Below are 23,618 nucleotides of genomic sequence, written 5' to 3' on the forward strand. Positions count from 1 at the left end.
AGATTGAATTTCAGTCCCACTACATTTTTGGTGGCTTTGGATAAGTTTCTTATTAACCCCTATAAGCTTTAGTTTACTGACCTGTCAAATGGAGATAATAACAGTACCTACATTAAGAGTTTCTGTGAGGATTAAATAGGATATGGCACTTAACACAGTGCCCAGTTGTTAATAATGCTGCTGTTACCAAGGGATAATGATTCATGAGCCACAAAGTAGAAAATGGCTACTTTAAATTTTTAAAAATGGCTTATATCCATAGCTAGATTTTTATCTAGGATAGGGGTCGGAAAAACTTTTTCTATAAAGGGGCCAGCTAATAAATATTTTAGCACCTATTCCACTCTGCTGATGTGACATGAAAGCAGCCATAGATCATAGGTGAACAAATGAGCTTGGCTGCCACCAGGACGTTTTTATTTACAAATAAAGGATTGGCCCTTGGGAAGTAGTTTGCAAACCCATGGTCTAGGATGTTAACTCTGCTCTTTTTGACTCATACAGGGTGAGAGAGCATGGTGAGTTTGGAATTGGGTGGTCTGTGATGCAAAATATTGCAGAGAGCTAAAGAGAAGGAAGATGACGGGAAAAGGATATACAGCCTAGAAGTTAGGAGCACATCAATGACCTTGAAAAATCACCTCAGATATATTGAAAGAGCCATATTTCAAGGCACAGAAGCTAGTGTAGAGGTTTAGGTAGTCATTGGGGAAAAAAGGAGGGGCAAAATCTTAAAATGATAACAAGGAGAAGGGATAGCATTTTATTCTTTGGCGCAGGGGAAACCTAATAAAATTTGTAACCAGCAAAGAAAGGGCTGATTGAGAGAAGGAGGAGGACAGGTAGAAATAAAAGGAAGGATAAGATGGTGGGTAATAGCATTGGGTAAAATAAGACACGCACACATGAAATAACCAGAGAATAAGTCAAACTATATAACATCTTGTTAATTTTCTAAGTCCAGGCAGACTCACTATGACTCAATATGAATTAGAAAGAAGTGAAGGCTGGAGGGTGGGGTAGCCAAAAGTAGGTGTCAAACAACATGCTAGATTTGACTAGGGTATTCAAGGATGTAAATAGCCTGTGCTAACACTTTTAGCACCTACCAAAACACACACATGACATGGCCTCTTGCCTGGTGGAATGTAGGCGTCATATCCTCCACTTTTTAATGTATTTCTTGTCACTAGGTGGTCAGTGACTATTTTTCTTTCCCTCATACACAAGGGTATTTTGTTTTTAAGCACTGGAGAGCAACAATAGAAGCAGTGTGTCTGAGTGCAAGAACAGTCTGGGAATTCAGGGGCTGTGAATTTTATGATGTCTTTACTATTTCCCTAAAGCATGACTTTGGATCATTTAATTTCTCTATGCCAGAGTTTCTTCATCTGGAAGACAGAAATGAAGAGAAGGCCAGGATCTAAAGCACTATAACTATCTTAACCCTATCAGTGGACTAGCTATAATACATATGTCCCCAGTTCACTCTTCATTTTCTTAGTTTTCTTTTGGAAGAATGTTCCATGTATAATAGCATTTATTCCTCCTCACTAAGAAAAATTCAGAATGTTCATGTCTGAGGTTCAGAAGGCTTCAATGTATCTAATTTTCCATGCACATCCTAGTTTGTGCTTTTATAAATGCAGTTCCCTTAGCCTAGAATGCCTTCCTGCCATTGCTCTAGTTCCCTTGTCTGTGGAGTAAAATCCTGCTACGTAAGATCAGCCTTTCTTTCTATAAACTTTACCAGTTCTCCTCCCCATCTCCAATAACCACCATTAGAATATTTATCAGTATGGGTAAGTCATGTTTTCTCAACTCTGTGTGTGTGTGTGTGTGTGTGTGTGTGTGTGTAAGCATACATGTACATATATATCGAGAATGAAATAATCTTGAATAAACTTTACTGTCTAAATCAAAGCAGTGTCTTGGCCAGGTAGATTCAACTTAAAGACAAATCCAATAGCCCCTTACTCCCAACCAACTGTTGTTCTTCTCCCTGAGTCCCTCCTGTATACAGACACCAGTGTTTCATGGGGAGATAATGAGTGAAAACCAAGCCAATGTATGTGCTCGACAGTTATTTTGATTCCTTTTCCCTTGTTTTTGCTGACAAAACTTTGATTACTGAAGAACTGAGTATCAGAAATGGAATTTAACTTTGGTCTTCTCTTCCTCACAAACCAGGTTCCTTAGCTGGTCTGATAGACATCTCTGCTCATTGGATGACAGACTTAAAAGAAGGCATATGCACAGGAGGGTTCTGGTTTAACCATGAACACTGTTGCTGGAACTCTGAACATGTCACCTTTGAAGACAGAGACAAGTGTCCAGAGTGGAATAGTTGGTCCCAACTTATCATCAACACAGATGAGGTAACATACAGTGATGATTTCGGAACCACTAGATTTTATTCTTACATTTATTTCATTTCTGATATTGTACTTGTGGCTATTGTGGAATCTCCCCCTGTATTTCTTTTTATAAAAAGGGGAACACATGCCAGCTGCCTTGTTCTGTGGTTTATGCACAATCCTATTTCCATCTCTTCTGACATGGGCAATCAGTTGTTGCTTATCTTTAAAATGTTGGTTTGTTTAAAATAAGCCCAGCAAGTCTTCTGAGTTGTTAGAATACAATGTAACTGAATATGTCTTTCCCTAATAATTTCAATGGGAATGTCAGAAGCACCTAACAGGAAAGCTATGATTTCTAATGAAGGAGGGAATGGGTTAAAAATGTGTTTAGGGCTAGGGGAGTGGTTCAGTGGCAGAGCATTTTCCTAGCATGTTCAAGATCCTGGGTTTGATCCCAAGCACCACACAAAAAATTTCATTTAAAATCTGTTTATCATATGAACACCAAAAGTGATTGGTTCCCAAGTGTCTCATTAGAATACTAAAACATATAATATATTCCATGTCAAAATAACAGAAACCCGGGCTGGGATTTGTAGCTCAGTGGTAAAGTGCTTGCCTAGCACATGTTAGGCACTGGGTTTGATGCTCAGCACTACATAAAAATAAATAAATAAAATAAAGGTACTATGTCCATCTACAACTAAAAATGTTTCTTTTAAATAACAGAAACCTAGGAATAAAGTTGCTTATAGTCACACTTGCAATCAAATCAACATTTTTATTGTCCTCTAGCATGTGTTTTTTGGTGCACAAGTGATTTTGTTTTTTGGTTCATTTCCTTTCTCTTACCACTTTGTTATGTTAGCTCTCTCCCACTGAAAATGAAAGCACATAAAACAAACTTTCAACTCCCAATTCCACTCTTTCACCAACTACATTGGGTACCATTTTAGCTCTCTACTCCTCCACTCTGTTGGTAAAGTGGGGAAAGCAAGACTAGGACATATGCTTTTACTCTGAAATTTTATTTTTGAAAACGTATCACATATAAATAGAGAGTTAAAGAAGTAGAGAGCAAAATAGTGGTCACTGGAGGCTGGGAAGTGAGAGGGGGTTGGGGAGAGAGAGGTTGGATAATGGGTACCAAAATCCAGTTAGATAGAAGGAATACTCTCTGTCTCCAGCACAGAAGGGTGATTATAGAAACTTCAAGATCTCTGTTTTAGCTCTGTTTCCAGGTCCCACCTCCCTTTACCCTATGTACTGTCTTAGATTAGAAGGACCTGGGTAGACTAGTTTGAGAGGTCCTGGAATTCAGGGTGAGTGAAGGTGGGTGGATGCATGTGTTTCCCTTGCTTTTGATGAGACACTTTTGAAAAAAGTAATTACAAATTTCTAGGAGGTGTTAAAACAGCTGTACAAGGAGATCCTCTATATGCTTCACTCAGCCTCCCTAAATAACACCTTGCATAATGATGACAAATAGTATAAGAAATTGACTTAGGTACAAACCACAGACCTAATTTTACCAGTTTTACACTGACTGATTTGAGATAGAGTTCTTTGTGATTTTATCCCATGTGTAGTTTTGTATAATCAGCAGCACAGTGAAAATGTAGGATAGTTCTATGACCACAAGGCTCCCTCATGCTGTCTGTCCCCATATAGTTGTGTGTGTGTGTGTGTGTGTGTGTGTGTGTGTGTGTGTGTGTGTGTTCCAGTAGTTACTGTCAAACCAGACCTGGAGTTTGAGATTTGCTTGAGCAACAACTGTCTCTGGCTTTCCTTTTTATGAATGAAATCCTAGCCTGGGGAAAGAGTCTTTTAGGTTTTAGGAAACCTTCTCCTGCCAAGAATTTGGCCTCATCTGTGCCTCTGGCCTGTTTGTTACTTTACCTTTCACTCCCTTTTCCTCTTTGTTTTGTACCTCTGGAGTCTCCTTGCTCCGAGGCTACATTTGAAAGGCAAGGAGATACAAATTGTCTGTGCCCTTTGAGGAGCTAAAATCATGGAAAACCTGTATCAAGCTTATAGCATAGAAAAAAAAACACCTGAGCACTCTTTGTCTAGGCCAGTGAATTATGTAAATAATGTTTTGTATTTTGAAAAGTCAAAAAGTCCATTGAGTTTTGTATTCCATGTAATTTGAAAGAATTTCAACTCCTAATATTTCTACCAACAAGCATAACCTCCTAGTGTCCAAAATTGCTTTTTTTGTAAGGCATGACTATTTACCAGTCCATTAATTTTAATGAATCCTTATTTGTGGTCCAAACTAGATTTCTTTTGTAGCACACTTCATTATCAAAGGGAATAGTCTCAAAGGTATATTCTCTCCATTTTAAAAATAGTTAAAGGTGCTGGGGATGTAGCTCAGTGGTAGAACACTTGACTAACGTACATGGCCCTGAGTTCAATGCTGAGTACATAAGAAATATTGCCATTTTATTCTTTGAAATATATGTCATCAAACTTTCTACTCACATACTTGTTGCTGCATCTCTAAAGATGTCATCATTATACATGGGATCTTAAATAAACTAGGTTGGTAAAATGATGGTTACTAGGGACAAAGAGTAGAAGGAGATGGGAAGTAGGCCAAAGGTATGAATTTGTAGTTAGGTGGGATGAATAAATCTAGAGATCTAATATAACATGTAAGGATTATAGTTAATATTGTTGCTGGGTTTAGTGGCACAAGCCTGTAATCCTAGCTACTCAAGAGGCTGAGGCAGGAGTATTGCAAGTTCAAAGCCAGCCTCAGCAATTTAGCAAGACCTTGTCTTAAAAATTTTTTTAAAAAAAGGTTTGAATGTAGGTTGGTGATAGAGCACCCCTGGGTTGAATCCCCCAATGCAATAATAATAATAATAAGTACTGAAATTTTGCTAAAAGATTTTACATGCTATTACCACACATATGAAGAAAGGCTACATGGAAGGTGATGATTATGTATGTCTTTTGATTGTAATAATCATTTCATTATGTAGATGCATATGAAAACATCAGGGCCATGAGTGTAGCTCAGTGGTAGAGCATGTACTTAGCATTTACAAGGCCCTGGGTTCAATCCCCATCACCTAAACAACAAAACAAAATGAAAAACATTATATTGTATACTTTAAACATATGCAGTAAACAAGAAAAATCACCAGGCACAGTGGTGCATGCCTATAATCCCAGAGACTCAGGAGGCAAAGGCAGGAGGACCACAAGGTCAAGGACAGCCTCAGCAAATTAGTAATACCCTGTCACAAAAGAAATAGAAAAGGGCTTAGAAAGTAGCTCAGTAGTGGAACAGTCCTGGGTTTGGTCCCCAGTACCACAAGAAAAAAGGAAGGGAAAAATGGGATTGAGGATAGAAGGAAAACCACCCAAGAATTTTAGTCACTGCAATATCCTGTGAGATTTTGACACCAAGATAGGGAGCCAAAGGTGAGTGTAATGAAATTTTAGAGCTGGACTTCACTTCAAACGTGTAGCCAGGGTTTGGCCATTTCATTAAAAGAACTGATAAAATGCTTGGTAAAATTGATACAGGATCATATATATTAGACTATAAAACCTATCAAAGCACTCACATAAACAGTGAATTTTGGTTCAGGGTTTTGAGTTTGATCTTCTTCCTGTCCATTCCTAAAATCCATTGTGAATTTCCTTTAGGTGTAACAAAGCATCTTAATTTTCAATACCAAGTGACCTGACCGTATCAGTTGTTGCCTTGTTGAACAATCTGGAAAGAAATATTTGAGCAAATTAATATAGGCCTTTTCCTTCTGAACTCTTTCCTGTAAAACCATGACTCAGAAGAGCCCCATACCTCACTGAGGTAATCTCAGCTAAAATGAACTTCTCTCTCTTTTTTTCCCTGTTCTAGGGGGCCTTTGCCTACATAGTCAATTATTTCATGTATGTCCTCTGGGCTCTCCTATTTGCCTTCCTTGCTGTATCTCTTGTCAAGGTGTTTGCCCCTTATGCCTGTGGCTCTGGAATTCCTGAGGTGAGTATGTTGAAATGGCTTATGAATGGTAACAATATTAATCGTTTTGGTTAAAAGCTTTTAGTGTGTGTTCCGGCCTGTACCATAATTTGGTAAATATTAAACAGAGTCAGATCCTGAGGCCTCTTTAAGTTCTCCCTGAAGCCTTCTCCTAGCCTAGGTGACCTGGAAACCAAAAGGTGTTGATTCTGAGCCTCCTGAGGGTTCCTGTTAAACCAGGCTCCTAAACACCTCCCCCAGTCCTTACCCAAGAAGTTCCCAGGGTAAGCCCCAAGATTCTGACCACAAAAAACAGTGGAATTATCAACTCTGGTAGAGCAAAAGAAATAAAACCATTTCCCTATAATTTTCCCCTACCTTTCCCACAATATAATTTAGGCTAAAGGGAATTCCTATTTCTAACTACTTTTGATATAGGTTGCTTTATGGTGACTAAAACCACTGAAATTTTACGTCACCAGAATGACCTTGCCCCTGTCTGTTTCTTGACCAAGTAGTAGTCATTTCTTTGGCAGGAGATCAAGATTATATCTAATCTTTCAGGTTGGTTCCGGAACATTGACCTTGCTCTCTCAGAACATGCCCCTTAGGCCACCATTTTGTAAACTAAGGGAAACATCTATTCCTCCCCATCTGCCTTCTTGAATTTCTCCAGCCATCCATTCTCATATATAGTATGCACTTGTCCAGATGTCACATTGCTCCCATTCTCACCACCACCACCAAAAAAAAGGGGGAGGGGGGACATGAAAGCTTGAAGAATAGTTCCACCTTTCTTGAACTCCTGAGCTCCCTCCCAAACTGGGTTCACTTTAAATCAAGCATTTATACCTCCCTTGTTCAAAAGGTGTAGTTTCTATGATGAGGCCCAGATTTTTGCTTCTTAACCTTGTTTTACTTCCTTAGTCTATGTTCAATCTCTCTGTTTGTCCTGCAGATAAAAACTATCTTGAGTGGTTTCATTATTAGGGGCTATTTGGGTAAGTGGACCCTGGTTATCAAAACCATCACCTTGGTGCTGGCAGTGTCCTCTGGCTTGAGCCTGGGCAAAGAGGGCCCCCTAGTGCACGTGGCTTGCTGCTGTGGGAACATCCTTTGCCACTGCTTCAACAAATACAGGAAGAATGAAGCCAAACGCAGAGAGGTAATGAAAAATGGCCTTAATAGTTACTTTTTACATGAGCACTTAAGTGATACAGTATTATGAATGCAAATCTGGGAATTCTTCCATAGTGAATGCAAACACCCTTTGACTCAGAAAGTTCACTTCTAGGAATTTATCCTACAGGCATCCTAGCATGTGTGTTCACACAGGTTTTTGGGGATAGTCAGTACACTGTTTATCGAAATAGTGAAAATCCGAAGCAACCAAAGTGTCCATCAAGAAGGGACTAATCCAATAAACAATATCCTGCCTGTACAATAGAATATTATGCAACCCTTAAAAAGAATGAGGTAGTCCTACATATGATATTCTGGTGATAGAATAATATTAAATTTTAAAAGTCAGTTCGTGACTGATAATGCATATTGTAATTCAGGTAACATTTCAAAAATGTTTATATCTATGAACTTACTATGTCTGGAAAATGGGTTTACCCCAAGTTGTTAAAAATGTCTACTTCTGGTGAGTTGGCCAGTGAGCTGGTAGGGAAAGAGAAGTAATGACTTTAACTTTTTATTATATATAATCCTATGCAAGCATATGTTGCTTCTTTACAAAAGGAGTTACAAATTTTTTTAACAGATTTTTAAAGAAGATTTTGGGGGCGGGTACTGGGGATTGAACTCAGGGGCACTCAACCACTGAGGCACGTCCCCAGCCCTATTTTGTATTTTATTTAGAGAGAGAGTCTCACTGAGTTGCTAAGTACCTCGCCATTGCTGAGGCTGGCTCTGAACTCACGATCCTTCTGCCTCAGCCTCCCAAGCTGCTGGGATTATAGGCATGTGTTGTTGCACCTGTCTGAAGAAGTTTTCTATTCCCTTTTCCCTCCTTGGTATTGTGGATTGAACCCAGGTGTCCTCTTATCCTCAGACATTTTTATTTTTTATTTTGAAATAGCTTCATGCTAAGTTGAGGGTCTTACTGAGTTGCTGAGGCTGGCCTCAAACTTGAGATCCTCCTTCCTCAGCCTCTATGCACCACTGCACCTGGCAGAACTTGTTTATTTCCTATGCAAGAGTAAATATAAATGCAGTGTGCATTTCAGGTGTCAACATTTTTATCTTTATTTCTACCTAAGGGCACACTTGACTTGGTTTCTCTCTGGATTAGACCTCACTCTGCCTCCTGCCTCAGCTCTGCTGAACACCCACCCCCACCAGGCTAAATTAGCATCGCTGTAGTCGTTCTCAAATTTATTTAGTTCTTAATGTATGCTCTTTTGAAGAGGAACATTTTTTAAATGTTCCAAGCCATTGGTTCCTTTTTTGTCCTGCTATAATTAAGGACCTAAGGAAATAATGGTTCTAGCTTATTTTCCTTGAATTACAAAGCAAGCACATGTAATGGATCAAAGATCAAGGTGATTTCATTAAGAAAGATGCTTCACAAATCTGGAATCTAGTGATTTCTTCTGAAAACAAAAGAAAACAAATAGGTTTTCAAAAACAAAACAAAAAAAAAGGTTAACCACAAGACCTAGAAGGAAACTGAAAGGCACTGAGGTTTCAAATACGGAATAAATTTTGATAGTTCAAGGGAGAAAGTTCCTGATACACATAGAAAGGAGAGGAAAAATAGCAGAAGTTACATGGGCTTATGTAGTAGACTGTTTATGTATGTGTTATGTGGTAGAGGGACACAAAGGCCATGTTAAAACGGGGAGGTTGTTAAACAGAGATAATATACAATGGAAGCAACAGAGTTGAAGGGAAAAAAACATTTTAACAGGCAAGAATAAAGTGTGGATTGTTGCTGGTTTTCCATTGGTGGAGATGAGTTTGAAACTATAGATTGCTGGTTACTTTCCATCCAGAAAATTGTCATTTTTGCTCAAATACTCCCCTATATTATGAAAGGGAAATTTGATTTGCCTGTTTCTCTGTACAGATGCCAAATATTTCTCTGAGTAGATTCATGGATACTTGGATCTCAAATTTACTTCCTACTGCTCATTTAGACTATCCAGTTATCTTTTCCTATTGTTCTTACCATCGGTGGTACCCTTTTGTGGCCAGTGGCCTTGGCCAAGTGGGTAGATGGCTGAGATTAAAACCGATTTGAGAAGGATGGGCATAGATTGATTTTACCTTGCAGTAGATAATTAAAGCAGCAGCCAACTCAATCCTTCTTCTCCACCCCAATTCATCCTAAAACACAGTGAAATCCTCTGTCTCAAGTTGCATGTTGGCTGTCTGAAATGAAAAGCCATTTTAGCTATGAATTCCCTTTCTCCCCCAATTAGCTCTTTCTCCACAGCAACTAGAATCCAAGGGAAGGACTCTGCCTTTCTACGGAACTATGCTTTGTTTGCCATCATCAGTGTTTGTCTTGTACATTTTACATGCTCACACACGCCTACACACAGAGGTGACACTCTCTAAATATCACTCATTCTCTTTCCCTCTAACAGCTTCTTCTTCTCCTCCTTAGCCCCTTTCCTTGCTGTGCCTAAACATATTTAGCATTTTCTCTTCCTTTAAAAATCGAGCTGCCTTCCTATTTCTGTTTCTAAAGGTTAATGGGCATAGAGTAGGGCACACAATATGGAAAGCTAAATGTCTGTTGTATAAATAATGCAGCTTCAGAAGAGCTGTGAGCCAATTGTAATTTCAGTTTTCTATCATTAGAGCCTTCTTTAACATCTCATTTGAAAAACATTCCTTTGCAAAGTGCTATGTAAACATCAGTGTAAGTACTTCATTTTAGGTGGGGAATAAATACATCAGTTACTGAATTGGGTGTATTGCAGATGGAGGGCATAACTTAGAACACAGCCCATATCCAAATTAATCACAAATGGAAGGCCCTTTGTCCTGCATAAGTATGGGAACCACGTATGTGTGTTCAACATCCAGAAATAGTGGTTGCTCTCAAAGTAAATAGAAATTGAACTACATTTTTGAGGATATGGAGCATGTACAGGATTTTTTTTAAAGAAAATGTGTGGTAACAACATTCCTTTAAAAATATGATTGAACATGGAAAAGCAGCATTATTTTATTGCTAATTTTGAGTTTTGGATTGTAGGTCTTGTCAGCTGCAGCTGCTGCTGGTGTATCTGTAGCTTTTGGGGCACCTATCGGAGGAGTGTTATTCAGTCTGGAAGAGGTAATGATTTTTTTTTTGGTACTGAGCATTGAACCCAGGGGTGCTTAACCATTGATCCACATCCCCAGGCCCATTTTTATTTATTTATTTTTATTTTGAGACAAAATATTAATTTTTTAAATTAAAGTTGCTGACGCTCACTTTGAACTTGAGGTCTTCTTGCCTCAACCTCCCAAATCCCTGGGTTTACAGGCATGTGCCACTGCACCTGACATGTGCATGGTTGTGTGTCAGGATTTTGGCCAATATCTAAAAATGTTGCAGTCCCTGAGTGCATGGCCCAACTCAGTGATTTACTATGTGACCAGAAATCCCTGGGCAGTTGTCATCCTCCACTCTAATGCCAGCAGCACCAACTTTTCCCCTGAAATCATTTCTCTGTGTATTGACCAAGTTTGCTTTCTCACCTCCTCTCTTATAGGTCAGCTACTATTTTCCCCTCAAAACTTTGTGGCGTTCATTCTTTGCTGCCCTGGTGGCAGCATTTACTCTACGCTCCATCAATCCGTTTGGGAATAGCCGCCTAGTTCTGTTTTATGTGGAGTTTCACACCCCATGGCATCTCTTTGAGCTTGTACCATTCATTCTGCTGGGCATATTTGGTGGTCTGTGGGGAGCTCTGTTTATCCGCACAAACATTGCCTGGTGTCGGAAGCGTAAGACCACTCAGTTGGGCAAGTATCCCGTCATAGAGGTACTCATCGTGACAGCCATCACTGCCATCCTGGCTTTCCCCAATGAATATACCCGAATGAGTACAAGTGAGCTCATTTCTGAGCTGTTCAATGACTGTGGCCTTCTGGACTCCTCCAAGCTGTGTGATTATGAGAACCGTTTTAACACAAGCAAGGGTGGTGAACTGCCTGACAGACCGGCTGGCGTGGGAGTCTACAGTGCCATGTGGCAGCTGGCTTTGACACTCATCCTGAAAATTGTCATTACTATATTCACCTTTGGCATGAAGGTGAGGAATTCTTTTGGCACTTAGTGGCTGTGTGTGTAGCTGTGGGTTTTGAGGGCAAAGCCAAGGTATCTTCCAGTTACAATAGTTCATGTGGTAATTACCCTATCCCCAAAGCTATTTTACCCCGACTTGTTCCCATAACTTCCTAGATAACTTTACCTCTCTCTTTCAAGTTGTCCAAGCTTATTTTGAGACCAAATGCAAACCTTAGTGATGAGATTGTGGGAAGACATGTCTTTTCCTTTTCTGCGGGAAGCAATTTTCTCCTCAAAAAGAATGGCGAAGTGCCTGGAGAACCAAAAAACAATATTTGTCCTGTATGGTATTAATTCTTACAGGGTGGCTTTAGAGGTTATTCATAAAGTATATTCTCTGAACCCCATTAAGTTGATGGTACTCAACCATTTTGGCTGTTTCAAAGAGCAATTTCATGTTTCAGCCCAATATATATAACTACTTTTGTTGCTTTTTACACTTGGAATCAAGGCTACTACTCAACAACTGGGATCCATTTCGCAAGTTAATATAATTCTGAAACTATTAAAAGCAGACATCGGCATGTTTTCCCTGAACTGAAAAAAGTGGAGGCCTTAGCAGGAGAAAGTAGGATAGTGGTTGTCAGATTCTGGGAAGGGGAATAGGGAGGAAGAGATTGAGAAGAGTTGGCTAACTGGTATACAATAAAATTGGATAGCAGGGATACATTCTAGTGTTGTATAGCTCACTAGGGTGACAACAGTTGATGACAATTTGTTGCATATTTCAAAACAGAAGAGAGGATTTGAATGTTCTCAACACAAAGAAGTGATAAATGTTCAAGCTGATGGATATAATAATTACCCTGATCTAATCATTATACATTGTATACATGTTTTAAAATATCACACTGGACCCAATAATATACATAATTATTATGTGTTAATTTATTTTTTAAAAAAAGAAAACTCAGGCTGGCATGTTTTATTTTCAATACCTATAATCATTTCTATGTTTCAGAAGAAACTAGAAAGGAAATTTTGTTAAGATATTTCCTCCTCCTCACTAGGATTTTACTTGTTTCTTCTCTTTAGCACCCTACTACCAGAGTATTTCCCTCTATCCTCTGGGGAAACAGAGATTCAAACCAGAAAATAAGGGACAGCAACATAGTTTCAGCAACACTACTTTCTTAGACATCATCTAACCATCTGTGCCCCTCAACACAGAAATAGGATGGAGGCTCTGAAAAGTTTTGCAGTGTCTCTTCAGTTAAATAAAACAATGAAACCATGGGGTGAAAATTAGAGGGAATTTGTAGGCCCTCAGAACACCAGATTCAAATGCATTCCAAAATCAAATGCAGACTATTTTAAAACAATCTGCTGTTTTTATTATCCTTGACATAATTTCCCTCTATTTATTAATAATTTATTACAGCATCCTAGAAAAAGCAGGAAGATAGATGAAGTATCCTTTTTTTGCTTAAGCATGCAACCATAGCCATTTGCTTATTTAAAATGTTTGTTTAATATTTCTTTATGCTGTTGCAAAACAATCAAACCTCATATACCATCCTTTTTGTGTGCACAGTGGGTTAGGATTCAATGTATGAGCATGGTTGTGAGCATTCCCTTTAGATCCAAGCACCAGTATTTACTAAATCCTGACCTTGGATTAGTTTCTTGACCTTTCTGATCCTTAGGTTCTTGGTCATTTGGGAATAATAATGCCTACCTCCTGGGGTTGTTATGAAGAATCTACAAAATCTTACATGTAGAGCATTCAGCATAGACCACTGTAGTCAGAAATTGTAATTGATAAGTATTCAAACTGGGGAAAATGTCTGCATATATAAGAAACTCCATCTATTTTCCTTTTTCTTTGGGAAAGGCCTAATTTCTGCCTCCAGTTCTGTGTTGGTCTGGAGAGTTCAGGCTCTTGCCTGATGGACCCCGAATCAGGGTAAGCTTCTTTGCAGTCATCCTTGCCTGCACGTCCCAGAGAACCTCTAGTCCCTATAGTGTTACACAAATCTTTACAGCCACTTGCTAGCATAGTGCATAGTTAAATTGTCAATGGCCTGTTTGCTTCGCAGAGGGTCAGTCCTCCATCCCTTACCGTATGCCAAGCAGTTGCATCATTTGTCACTAACCATCTCTTGCTTTCTCTTTGCAGATCCCTTCTGGCCTCTTTATCCCTAGCATGGCTGTTGGGGCTATAGCAGGTCGGCTTTTAGGAGTAGGAATGGAACAACTGGCTTATTACCACCATGACTGGACAATCTTTAATAGTTGGTGTAGTCAGGGAGCTGATTGCATCACCCCTGGTCTTTATGCGATGGTTGGGGCTGCTGCCTGCTTAGGTGAGTAGGGTTTACAATGATTTCAAAGAAGTTGCTACCCAGCTATCCAGCTGATATACAAAAGAAGAGTGATATTAAGCACAGACTGCAGAATTTTATAAACGATCATCCATTTCCTAATGTGTTTGCTATTTTTCAAGAGCTTTATGAGAGCTAATTCTACTCTCTCCCACTGGGAAAATAATCAGAAATTTAGACAAAGAGGGCTACACAAGAATACGCATCACAGTATTATTTATGAGATGAAACATTTCCAGTCAACCTGACTTTTCACAGTAAAGAATTGATAAAATAAATTATGGTTCATCCATATGTCACTATATTACACAGCTCTTAAATATGATGTTAACATGTTCAAATCTTTAAATATGATTTAAATAAATTTGTAATAATATGTGAAATATTCCCCACATAAAGAAGGGGAAAAGCATGGTGGATATTTATACAACTTGAAAATGTCCTCTAAAAATTTACTCTGCTTATTAATAGGCAGTGAGCTTGTGAATAATGACTTTGTTCCATATTTTCTGAATTTTCTACAATGGCATGTATTACTTTTATAATTAGGGAAAGGAAGCACCAAATGAAAAAAAATATACAAGAAGGTATGTTATATTTCTGTGGATGTTATTTTGAAAAATCTGAGTCAGATTGATTATAATATTACTAGAGTCTCAGGGTCTGTGTAGTTATAGGTAGAACTCCATTCTAGCATTAGTTCTGGTAAGTAGCTTTTCCTGTTTGGAGCCTGTGACAGGCCAATAATTGGAATGAATCCTGTGCTTTGTGTCCCTTCAATAGCCTGTGTCTATTTCTTTGCAGGGGGTGTGACTCGGATGACTGTTTCTCTTGTTGTCATAATGTTTGAACTGACTGGCGGCTTGGAATATATTGTGCCTCTGATGGCTGCAGCCATGACAAGCAAGTGGGTGGCAGATGCACTTGGGCGGGAGGGCATTTATGATGCCCATATCCGTCTCAACGGATACCCCTTTCTTGAAGCCAAAGAAGAGTTTGCTCATAAGACCCTGGCAATGGATGTGATGAAACCCCGGAGAAATGATCCTTTGTTGACTGTCCTGACTCAGGACAGTATGACTGTGGAAGATGTAGAAACCATAATCAGTGAAACCACTTACAGTGGCTTCCCAGTGGTGGTGTCCCGGGAGTCTCAAAGACTTGTAGGCTTTGTCCTCCGAAGAGATCTCATTATTTCAATTGGTAAGTATCTTAGAGAGGAGATCATAGAATCTACTGTGTAACTCAATAAATCAGCACAAAATGGGGGAGGACAGGGAATAGGGGACTGGTTAGGGGCCAGAATGATTGAACTAGCACTCCTGTTTTCAACTTTCCCCCTTTTCTGTTCAAATAGAAAATGCTCGGAAGAAACAGGATGGAGTTGTGAGCACTTCCATCATTTATTTCACTGAGCATTCTCCTCCAATGCCACCATACACTCCACCTACCCTGAAGCTTCGGAACATCCTGGATCTCAGCCCCTTCACTGTGACTGACCTGACACCCATGGAGATAGTAGTGGATATCTTCCGCAAGCTGGGATTGCGACAGTGCCTGGTTACACACAATGGGTAAGAACTCTTGGGCGAAGACAAATTGCTTTGTGGGAAGAAAGAGAATATGGAGACCGAAAAATAAAAAGAAGAATCCAGTGTAAATGAACATTAGTAGTACATTTTGAAGCTCTGAGATAAAGGTAGATATGTTACCTTGATCATCATAATTAGTAGAAAAGGAATTTGGGGAAGAGAATGTATTTGAAAGTTGTTAGATGCATATTATCAATAACTGAGTTCCTCGCCTACAAAGGAAATAGCTGTGTTCTCATGCAGCACTGAAATTGTAATGGTATCAGGTAGGATATGTATACAACAAGAGTTCCCCTTATCCTCAGGGATACCTTCCATGACCGCCATCAGATGCCTGAATCTGCAAATAGTACTGAACCCTATATAAAACTCTTTTTTTTCCTACCAGGTCCCATGGTGCATGCCTGTAACCTCAGCAACTGGGGAGACTAAGGCAGGAGTTCACAAATTTGAGACTAGCCTCACCAACTGAGCAAGACTCTGTCTCAAAATAAAAAAAAATAAAAACAAAAAAGGTCTGAGATGTAGCTCAGGGGTAGAGTTCCTCTGGATTTAATTGCCAGTACCCTACCCCTGAAAAAAGACTATATTTTTCCCTATACCTATGATAAAGTTCAAATTATAAATCGGGCATAGTAAGAGATAATAACAATAAATATGGCACTGCGTTGTTTTCGGACCATGGTTGACCATGGGTAACTGAAACCACAATTTAAAGGAGTCTATTGTATTTGGCCCTTACAATCCTTTGTTCTTATTATTTGAGGACAAGAAAACCAAGTTTCAGTGAGGTCTAACGATTTACATGAAGGTCCCCAGTTAATAAACAATAGAGGTAGCTTGAAACACAAATCTTCTGACTCCAAAGTCCATGGCTCTTTCCTTCCCAGGATATTTCTTGTCCAGTAAAGGAAGTCCTGCAGTTTTTACTGGAAAAGAGAGGCGGGAGAGGAGAAGGGTGGAGTTTTTTTCTGAACATTTTTCTGCTGCATTCATCCAGCCGCTACATAAGAATTTCCCCCTCCTTTAATTTTTTTTTTTTTTTTGTGTGTGTGTGGTGTTGGGGATCAAATCCATGGCCTTGTACATGCAAGTGTTCTATCACTGAACTATATCCCCAGCCTTTTTTATTTTGACTTTTGAAATACGGTCTCACTAAATTTCTGAGGCTGACCTCAATCTTGTGATCCTTTTGCATCAGCCTCCTGAGTAGCTGGGGGGGTTACATGTGTGCATCATCATGCCTGGCTGCTCCCTCCTCTAAAATTTTCAAGTGCCATATCTGATGTCTAGCAGAATCTAAATCAGTAAGGGGGCTCTCCTTAACTGGTTCATTCAACAGTTACTGAATCCCTACTTCATGTAAGAAGGTATTATGGATTCTGTGGAGATACAAAAATAAATAATACCCTTCTCTGTCCTCAAGGAGTCTGCAGTGTTACAGAGGAATGCAGGATACACAAGTGGTTATAGGAAAGTAGCAAAGAGGGCAGCTATTATAGAAGAGGCCTGCACAAAACATGCTGTTGCTGGGAGCAGAACAGTTATTACTGGTTTATAGGATCAGGAAAGTTTCTGGAAGAGGAACATTTGGACTGGGTTGCAGTAAGTAAGAAATATTCATATATTTAGAGAATATATAGAGCAGAGGAAATTGCAGGACCTGAGACCCAGATGTAGAAGTTCTCGCATATATTTAGGGACTTGTACATCGTCCTGTTTGCCTGGAACATGCATCCAACTCCTGTTGTCTCAATATTCTGGAAGTACAGATAGTGTTTAAAGGCAAAGTTGAAAAAGACTGGGGAGGACAAGTGTCATCTTTTGGGAATGTTGTTTTAACTGTAGATTTACTTTTGTTTTGTCGAATTGTGTTTGTCTTTTAGGCGTTTGCTTGGAATCATTACCAAAAAGGATGTGTTAAAGCATATAGCACAGATGGCGAATCAAGATCCTGATTCCATTCTCTTCAACTAGAATCATGGGGTTGTTCTGGATATAAAACAGGAAGGACATTGCAGACCATGGATATATTTTATTAACTGGGTACCCAAAACACATTTCCCATATTTGGATGGTGAAGTCATATTAGTGTGTTGTCTCTTTCCTACAAGTTAACCAGTTGCACTACATAATTTCTGGAAATTAATCTTCTCTTTAGGAGAAAATACAGTTAGGCTTCTGTGATACTGCATTAGGAAGATTTCATGAAAGAGTAAACAAGATTGCTATGGTTTAATTATATTTGTTTTTTTAAAAATATTTTTTTAATTTAAAAGTAATCGTTAGCCAATATGCAATCACTGAAAACTATGCAAGAAAAATTCCAACCGTCCTGACTTATAGCCTGCAGGAAACTCATGAAAAAGTTACTTTTGGTGGATCTAACTGTCATTGGTGGAAGATGAAGTGTAAACTAAGGGGCTTTGCTTTTCAAACCACCGAAAGGAAAGCCAGAAGGAAAATAGTAATGGTATTCTCTAGACTGTGAAGATTCAGTTCAAATGTTATTCTTGTTCCTGTTACAATATTTAGCATTATTAGTTTGTTCTATGTTTATGTATGTTAATTTTAATTTCTGATTATAAGACAATGCTGCTTTAGTTAATCTCCTCTAAATGAATTGAGAGAGGTTGACTTTTATAGCTTGCTTGTTCCTGGTACTCTTTTGAAGTGCACAAAGATAAGTTATAGAGCTTTCTCCTTGTCTGCAAAAAAAAAAAAAAATGGTAATTTTCCAGATGGTATCTGTTAGCTAGCAGACAAGGACTTTGCCATGAATTTGTAGCAACGAATGATTTCTTCCAGCTTCCTTGAAATGAATGATGAGTAAAGTTCTAAGCAAAGTCAAAGACTAGGAATTTCACATTTTTGTGAGGTCCTAATTGAAACCCTTACCAGATGCCACCTCCACGAATGATGGTGCTTTAGGCTTCTGGAATATGTAAGAACAGTAAAGGGAACTAAGTCTGGACTGCATACTGGTAAACCAGGGAAGATTCAGAGCTGCATCAACATCCTCATGCATTCCTTTGTAAAGACCACCAGGATTGAAATAACTGACACTCATGCTCCTCCCAGTGTGAAGTACTCATAACAGGCCAGCTGTCCCCATGAGCATGGATTAGGCTTGGGATACTTTCAAATATATTCAAAGCTTTGGAACAGAATGGGCAACTGTGACTCCCTTGGGGGTCCTTAAAATTCCAAAAGGCAAATCCATCCTAAGACCCAGGGGTGTGGACAAGACCTGGTGACACCAAAGGTGCTTGTATCCAATTGAAAAGGTGCCTGTCTCAATTTCCTACCACACTTAGAACAGTTTTAAACAATTTACACTATAGGGACACCTGGTGGAATTAAAGAGCCACCACCATCATTCCAACCACTATTTCTTTTTCTATATAGTTTTACCCACGTGCAATTACTCCCTTTCCATTCTGTTCCCCTTCTTACTCTTCAGTACTGAATCCTCCCTTTGGGGTCGAGCACTATGGCTGGTCAATCATTCCTAATAACAATAACTTCTAGGGCTAGGTAAATGGTAAACCAAGGCTCAGCAATCTTATGACACATGGACTAGAGGCGATACACAGCCCTTTTCTTTGCCATGTGGCCCAGTTGCTGCCGCCATGTTTCTGTTTCTGCACCAGATGCCCATGTCACAGTGAGACTGCATTTTTTTAAGTCTTTTCCCAGCACTTCCTCCCATCCTTCTAGCCCAGAATCAGCAATCACTCAGCACATTCCCCTAGACCCAATCCCCAGTCACCTCAGTGTACCTCATTTTAAAAGTTGTTGATTCCTGAGTCTAGGACTTTTTACCCCTACTTCTTATCTTTCCAAGATCTGAAATTCTTTTATTGCTCAGAGCTATGTAGCCAAGGCTTGTTCTGATTTTTATCTTTAAAAATATAAAGGCAACCACCAGAGTTTATCCTTTTAAGTATATCACTCTAGCATTTTAATGAAAAAGAAAAAAAAAACATGCTCCAGGGTACATTGTTATCATAGTCATGGCTCAATAGCTTTATGTCCTTTGGTCCCTTCCATGCCACTGTTTCTTTCCTGTGAGATGACTCTTTGCCTGACCACCCTGTATATTGTGCAGAGAACAAAGTTATTATGTGTATATTTCTGGTTGAATATGTGTCTCATTAGCTGTCGTTGCCCACTAAAGTTTGCAAAATGGGAAACATGACTATTTCTGGTGGCAAGGGGAGGTTTGGTCGTATTTTAACATGGAGCAGTGACATGGAGGGTGTCTTGTTTGCCTTTGTTTCTTCTACGCTCTGTTCTTCATTTTTAGATAGATGAGCCAGTGTTAAGGTGCTAATTCAGAGAATAAATTCAAGAAATCAGATAACACTGTGCCAAGGTATACTTTAGATGCTAAGCACCGATTGGCCCTCCAGAGAATGACAATGTCCCTTTGATACCTCATTCCTGATAAATCTCATTCATTAACCTCAGTTTCTCAGGAATCCTTGTAGCTCATACTCTAGAAGTAGCTATAATGCATGGTGTCCAGTATATGTCCAATCCTAGGGTTTGGCTCAAAGTTTGGCTAATTGTGGCTAAAGAGCTATACAAAACTACTAGCTCAGCACCATGACACTCAAGAGTTTCTTGTCTTGAGGTAAAGGAAAATGTTCTTCCTGCCAATGCCATTTCAGCAGTTAGACATACTTAACCAGAAAAACAAAGCCAGTATATGGAGGTCTGTCAGTAGCCTCAGGGGGTCACCTCAGTGGCAAAAGACTAGATTATTTGTAATTTTTAAAATGAATGAATTGAGGCTAGTCTATTTGGGATTAGAAAATACCTGCTACAAGGGAAGAGTTTACAAAGGAATACTAGTAAGTGCTTCAGCTGAGTTCGGATTTTCCAGGGACAGATGTCTGGTAGCCATCCAGCCATGAAAAGAGTGAGAGTTCATAGATTTGTAAAAACCTAATTCTTTTTTTTTTTTGTATCTTCAGCTCTCCAATTTAAATAATTTAAGGAAGCTGAAAAAAAATAGTGCATGAGGAGTTAAACCAAAGACGAGAAGTAGGGGACTGATTATACAAAATAATGGCTATGGTAAAGAATATTTCTCTTTTGTTGTTTAATTAGAAACGAGTTGCAATGCTCTCCTCTTTCTCTGGCCCCAGCATCCTGGCTTAGCCCTGCTATAGAGCGGAGATGATATGATCCACAAATCTGGTGGATTATCTGACATTGACTATACTTTGAATTTGCAAGCTGGTAGAGGAAATGATTAATTTTCTGGTTGAACTTCAAAACAAATCGCTTTGACACCCAAGGCTAAATGTAAATCCTTTACAGGAAGAGTGAGAATCCTTTTTTTAAAAAAAGAAATAAACAAATTTCTCTTGGGAGGCTAAGGCCAGAGAATCACAACTTCAAGGCTGGCTAGGGCAACTTAGCCAGACCCCGAGACAAAAGAAATTTTAAAAAGAGCCAGGGATATGGCTCAGTAATAGAGTGCTTCTCTAGCATGTGTAAGGCCTCAGGTTCAACCTTCAGTACACCTCCCTCCCCAGAAAAAATACTCTATGTGAGCCGAATTAAAATGTTCTAAAACATTTTTTTTTTAATCACCTCTGGGATTACCTGGATTTCTTTGGGGGAAGGATTTGAAAGTGAGGACAATAGAAAAGTCTGGGTGAGAAAGTATATGAACTATGTAAGAAGTAAAGGGAACTAAGTAAGAAGGTAGAAGAAAGGCATTCCCATACCCCATGCCATGCATCCTGGCATTGGGATGAACAGAAAGTGCTTGATCATATACTTCATGGAGATACAAAGTCAAGCAATCCCCCGAAGCTGTGCTTTCTAAGCAAACTAGAGGTTCAAAGTCATTTTGGCTCAAGGGCCTACCTTCAGAGAGGCCTCTCCAGGACATTTGTACCATCTTAATGATAAACTTTCTTTACATTTATATTTTAGCTCCCTATTCTGTGTGTATTATATATATTGAAAATAAAGAGATGAGAGTTCCTCAGATGAAAGCTCAGGAGCTGTGTAAATTTGAAGTTCAGTCAGTGCAAGGGACCTTGAGTGATGGCCGGAATTTGCTCTGCTTCAGTTTCAGTTGTTTGCTCTAAGGAGAGACGTTCTGGGAAAAGTGAGTGGGTGTTAGCAACTTGAAGTTACACCTCCAGCATTTGCCGGCTACATTCTCATTTCTAAACATCTGGATCTGGGCAAAGTTTTGAAGAGATATAGTCAATGGAAGTAGCTTTTCCACGGTGTAATCTGATTTTGCCAAATCACCCAAGAAAGGAAGGAAGGAAGGAAGGAATGTGCAGAGTTTGCTTTTCCATGATGGGACCTATCAGATCACCCAACCCAATCTTACAGTCATAGATTCCTACCTCTAAGTTCCTACCAAAGGCCTCCAAAGGTGTGACACTCATTGAATGAATGCTTTGCCTAGAGTTTGGCTTTTTAAGGAGAAATGGTATATGATGATAGAAAAATGAGAGTTTACAAAAAACAATCCCTGCCTCTCTCCCTCTCCCTCCTTTTCTCTCTTCTGTCTATCCCTCCATCATGCCTTGAATTCAAATTTCTATCCATTTTGACAAGTAAATTGTTTTGAATGTGGGCATTGGAAGGGAGAGAAAGGATGATTCTAAGAACAGAACATGGAAGCTTCTCCTAAATTGATGGGGCCGAGGGCACTTTGCTCCATTGGGGCTAAAGCCACAGACACTCGTCAGGAAGGCTAAGGGCTTTAGCACCTCCAGGCAGACCCATGAAGTATTCATTGCTAAACCTCATTGTTTCTACTAGTCTACATCTGTTGGAGTTCATGGACAGTCTAGGATTTGGTGAGGGAAATGCCAACTGGCAAAATGGGGAAGAAGGCAGGGCCTGTGATGATTTTTCTAGGGTGGGAATATTCAGCCTCACTATCATATTGAGGGTACCTCAGATTACATGATCCTTCCAGAATGCGCCTTTTCCTTCTTCCATTTCATGTTGTCCCCTCTTTGTACTCCCTTTCTTCCCCCATCAACCTGCCTTTTTAGTACTCAGCTTTTTATATAAGTATTTACTTTTTTATTATGTATTTGGTCCATTGGGACTGTATAATGATTATGAATTTATTCCATTCATGATAAAATATGTTTAATATTTTGTTTTCTTAAACTATCTTTAGAAGCTATGCTGCTAACCAGGTACAGGCCAGAAAGGCAATGGGCCCAACAGCATCTTGGTCATGTCACCTAAGGGTGACAACAATGTCATGATGGTGAATCTTCTTCATTTGACCAAGACCAGCCTCCTGCTCATACCTCTGCCCATTCATTTCTGGCTATGGGAAGTATACCAGCCATTGGGTGAGCCACTAAGGCCAGGAGGGTCAGAGGGGCTGGGTTCCAGCCCACGGGCCACTATGTGAATATCTCTGTAATAAGCTCATTTGTAGTGCTGGCTCCAAGTGAAGTAGCCAAAGAAAACCTGTCTGGAAGTTTTAATTCCTGAGTGTTGGTCAAAGTTCAGCTGAAGCTAATGTATAGACATCAGCACTAGCTTGGCATCCCGAAGCTAGCTTCAACCAAAGCCTATGGAGCCTGTTGCCAGGGGAAGCTTGGTGCTGAGCTGTTCAGAGCAGTCATGTGAGTGTTGCCAACCCTGTAGCCTTGCTTTCTTAGCTTTATCCTCACTTGCTTATTCGGACGCACAGCCTGAACCAAAGCTGTGGCTCACTGCTCAATTTGTCCTGCTCCCTGGTCATGCATAGTGACATAGTGTAAAGAGGAAGATATGGACTGGGGAGTTCGGAGACCTGGTTTTTATTCCCTATGCTTCTACTAACTAGCCTCGAGATCTTAACCGCTCTGTGCCTCAGTGTTCCCATCTGCAAAATGGGGATAGTGTTAATTGCCCTACCTACCTCACAGGGTTGTTGTGAGGATAAACTGAGACAATTAATTGAAAGTACTTTGACAAGTAAGTGCTATGCAAATTGTAAGAAATGGAAACAATCATGTTAATGGCAATGGAATGGACATTGGCAGAAGGGTTGAATGGATCATCCAGCCCTTT

At 39.6% G+C, this 23,618-nt stretch overlaps 1 protein-coding gene across 1 annotated transcript in view; it reads left to right on the forward strand.

The window, feature by feature from the left end:
* Positions 1-17,531, forward strand: part of Clcn5 (chloride voltage-gated channel 5) — a 150,533-nt gene extending 133,002 nt beyond the window's left edge. Inside the window, exons 5-14 of the mRNA XM_026406715.2 lie at positions 2,191-2,378; positions 6,241-6,363; positions 7,301-7,507; positions 10,559-10,639; positions 11,061-11,213; positions 11,295-11,603; positions 13,758-13,944; positions 14,767-15,165; positions 15,320-15,536; positions 17,441-17,531. Coding sequence (XP_026262500.1) covers positions 2,191-2,378; positions 6,241-6,363; positions 7,301-7,507; positions 10,559-10,639; positions 11,061-11,213; positions 11,295-11,603; positions 13,758-13,944; positions 14,767-15,165; positions 15,320-15,536; positions 17,441-17,531 — 1,955 coding nt within the window. The remainder of the gene's footprint in view (positions 1-2,190; positions 2,379-6,240; positions 6,364-7,300; positions 7,508-10,558; positions 10,640-11,060; positions 11,214-11,294; positions 11,604-13,757; positions 13,945-14,766; positions 15,166-15,319; positions 15,537-17,440) is intronic.
* The last annotated feature ends 6,087 nt before the right edge of the window (positions 17,532-23,618 follow it).

The sequence above is a fragment of the Urocitellus parryii genome, chromosome X (assembly GCF_045843805.1).
Source record: "Urocitellus parryii isolate mUroPar1 chromosome X, mUroPar1.hap1, whole genome shotgun sequence".
In the NCBI taxonomy this organism is placed as follows: Eukaryota; Metazoa; Chordata; class Mammalia; order Rodentia; family Sciuridae; genus Urocitellus; species Urocitellus parryii.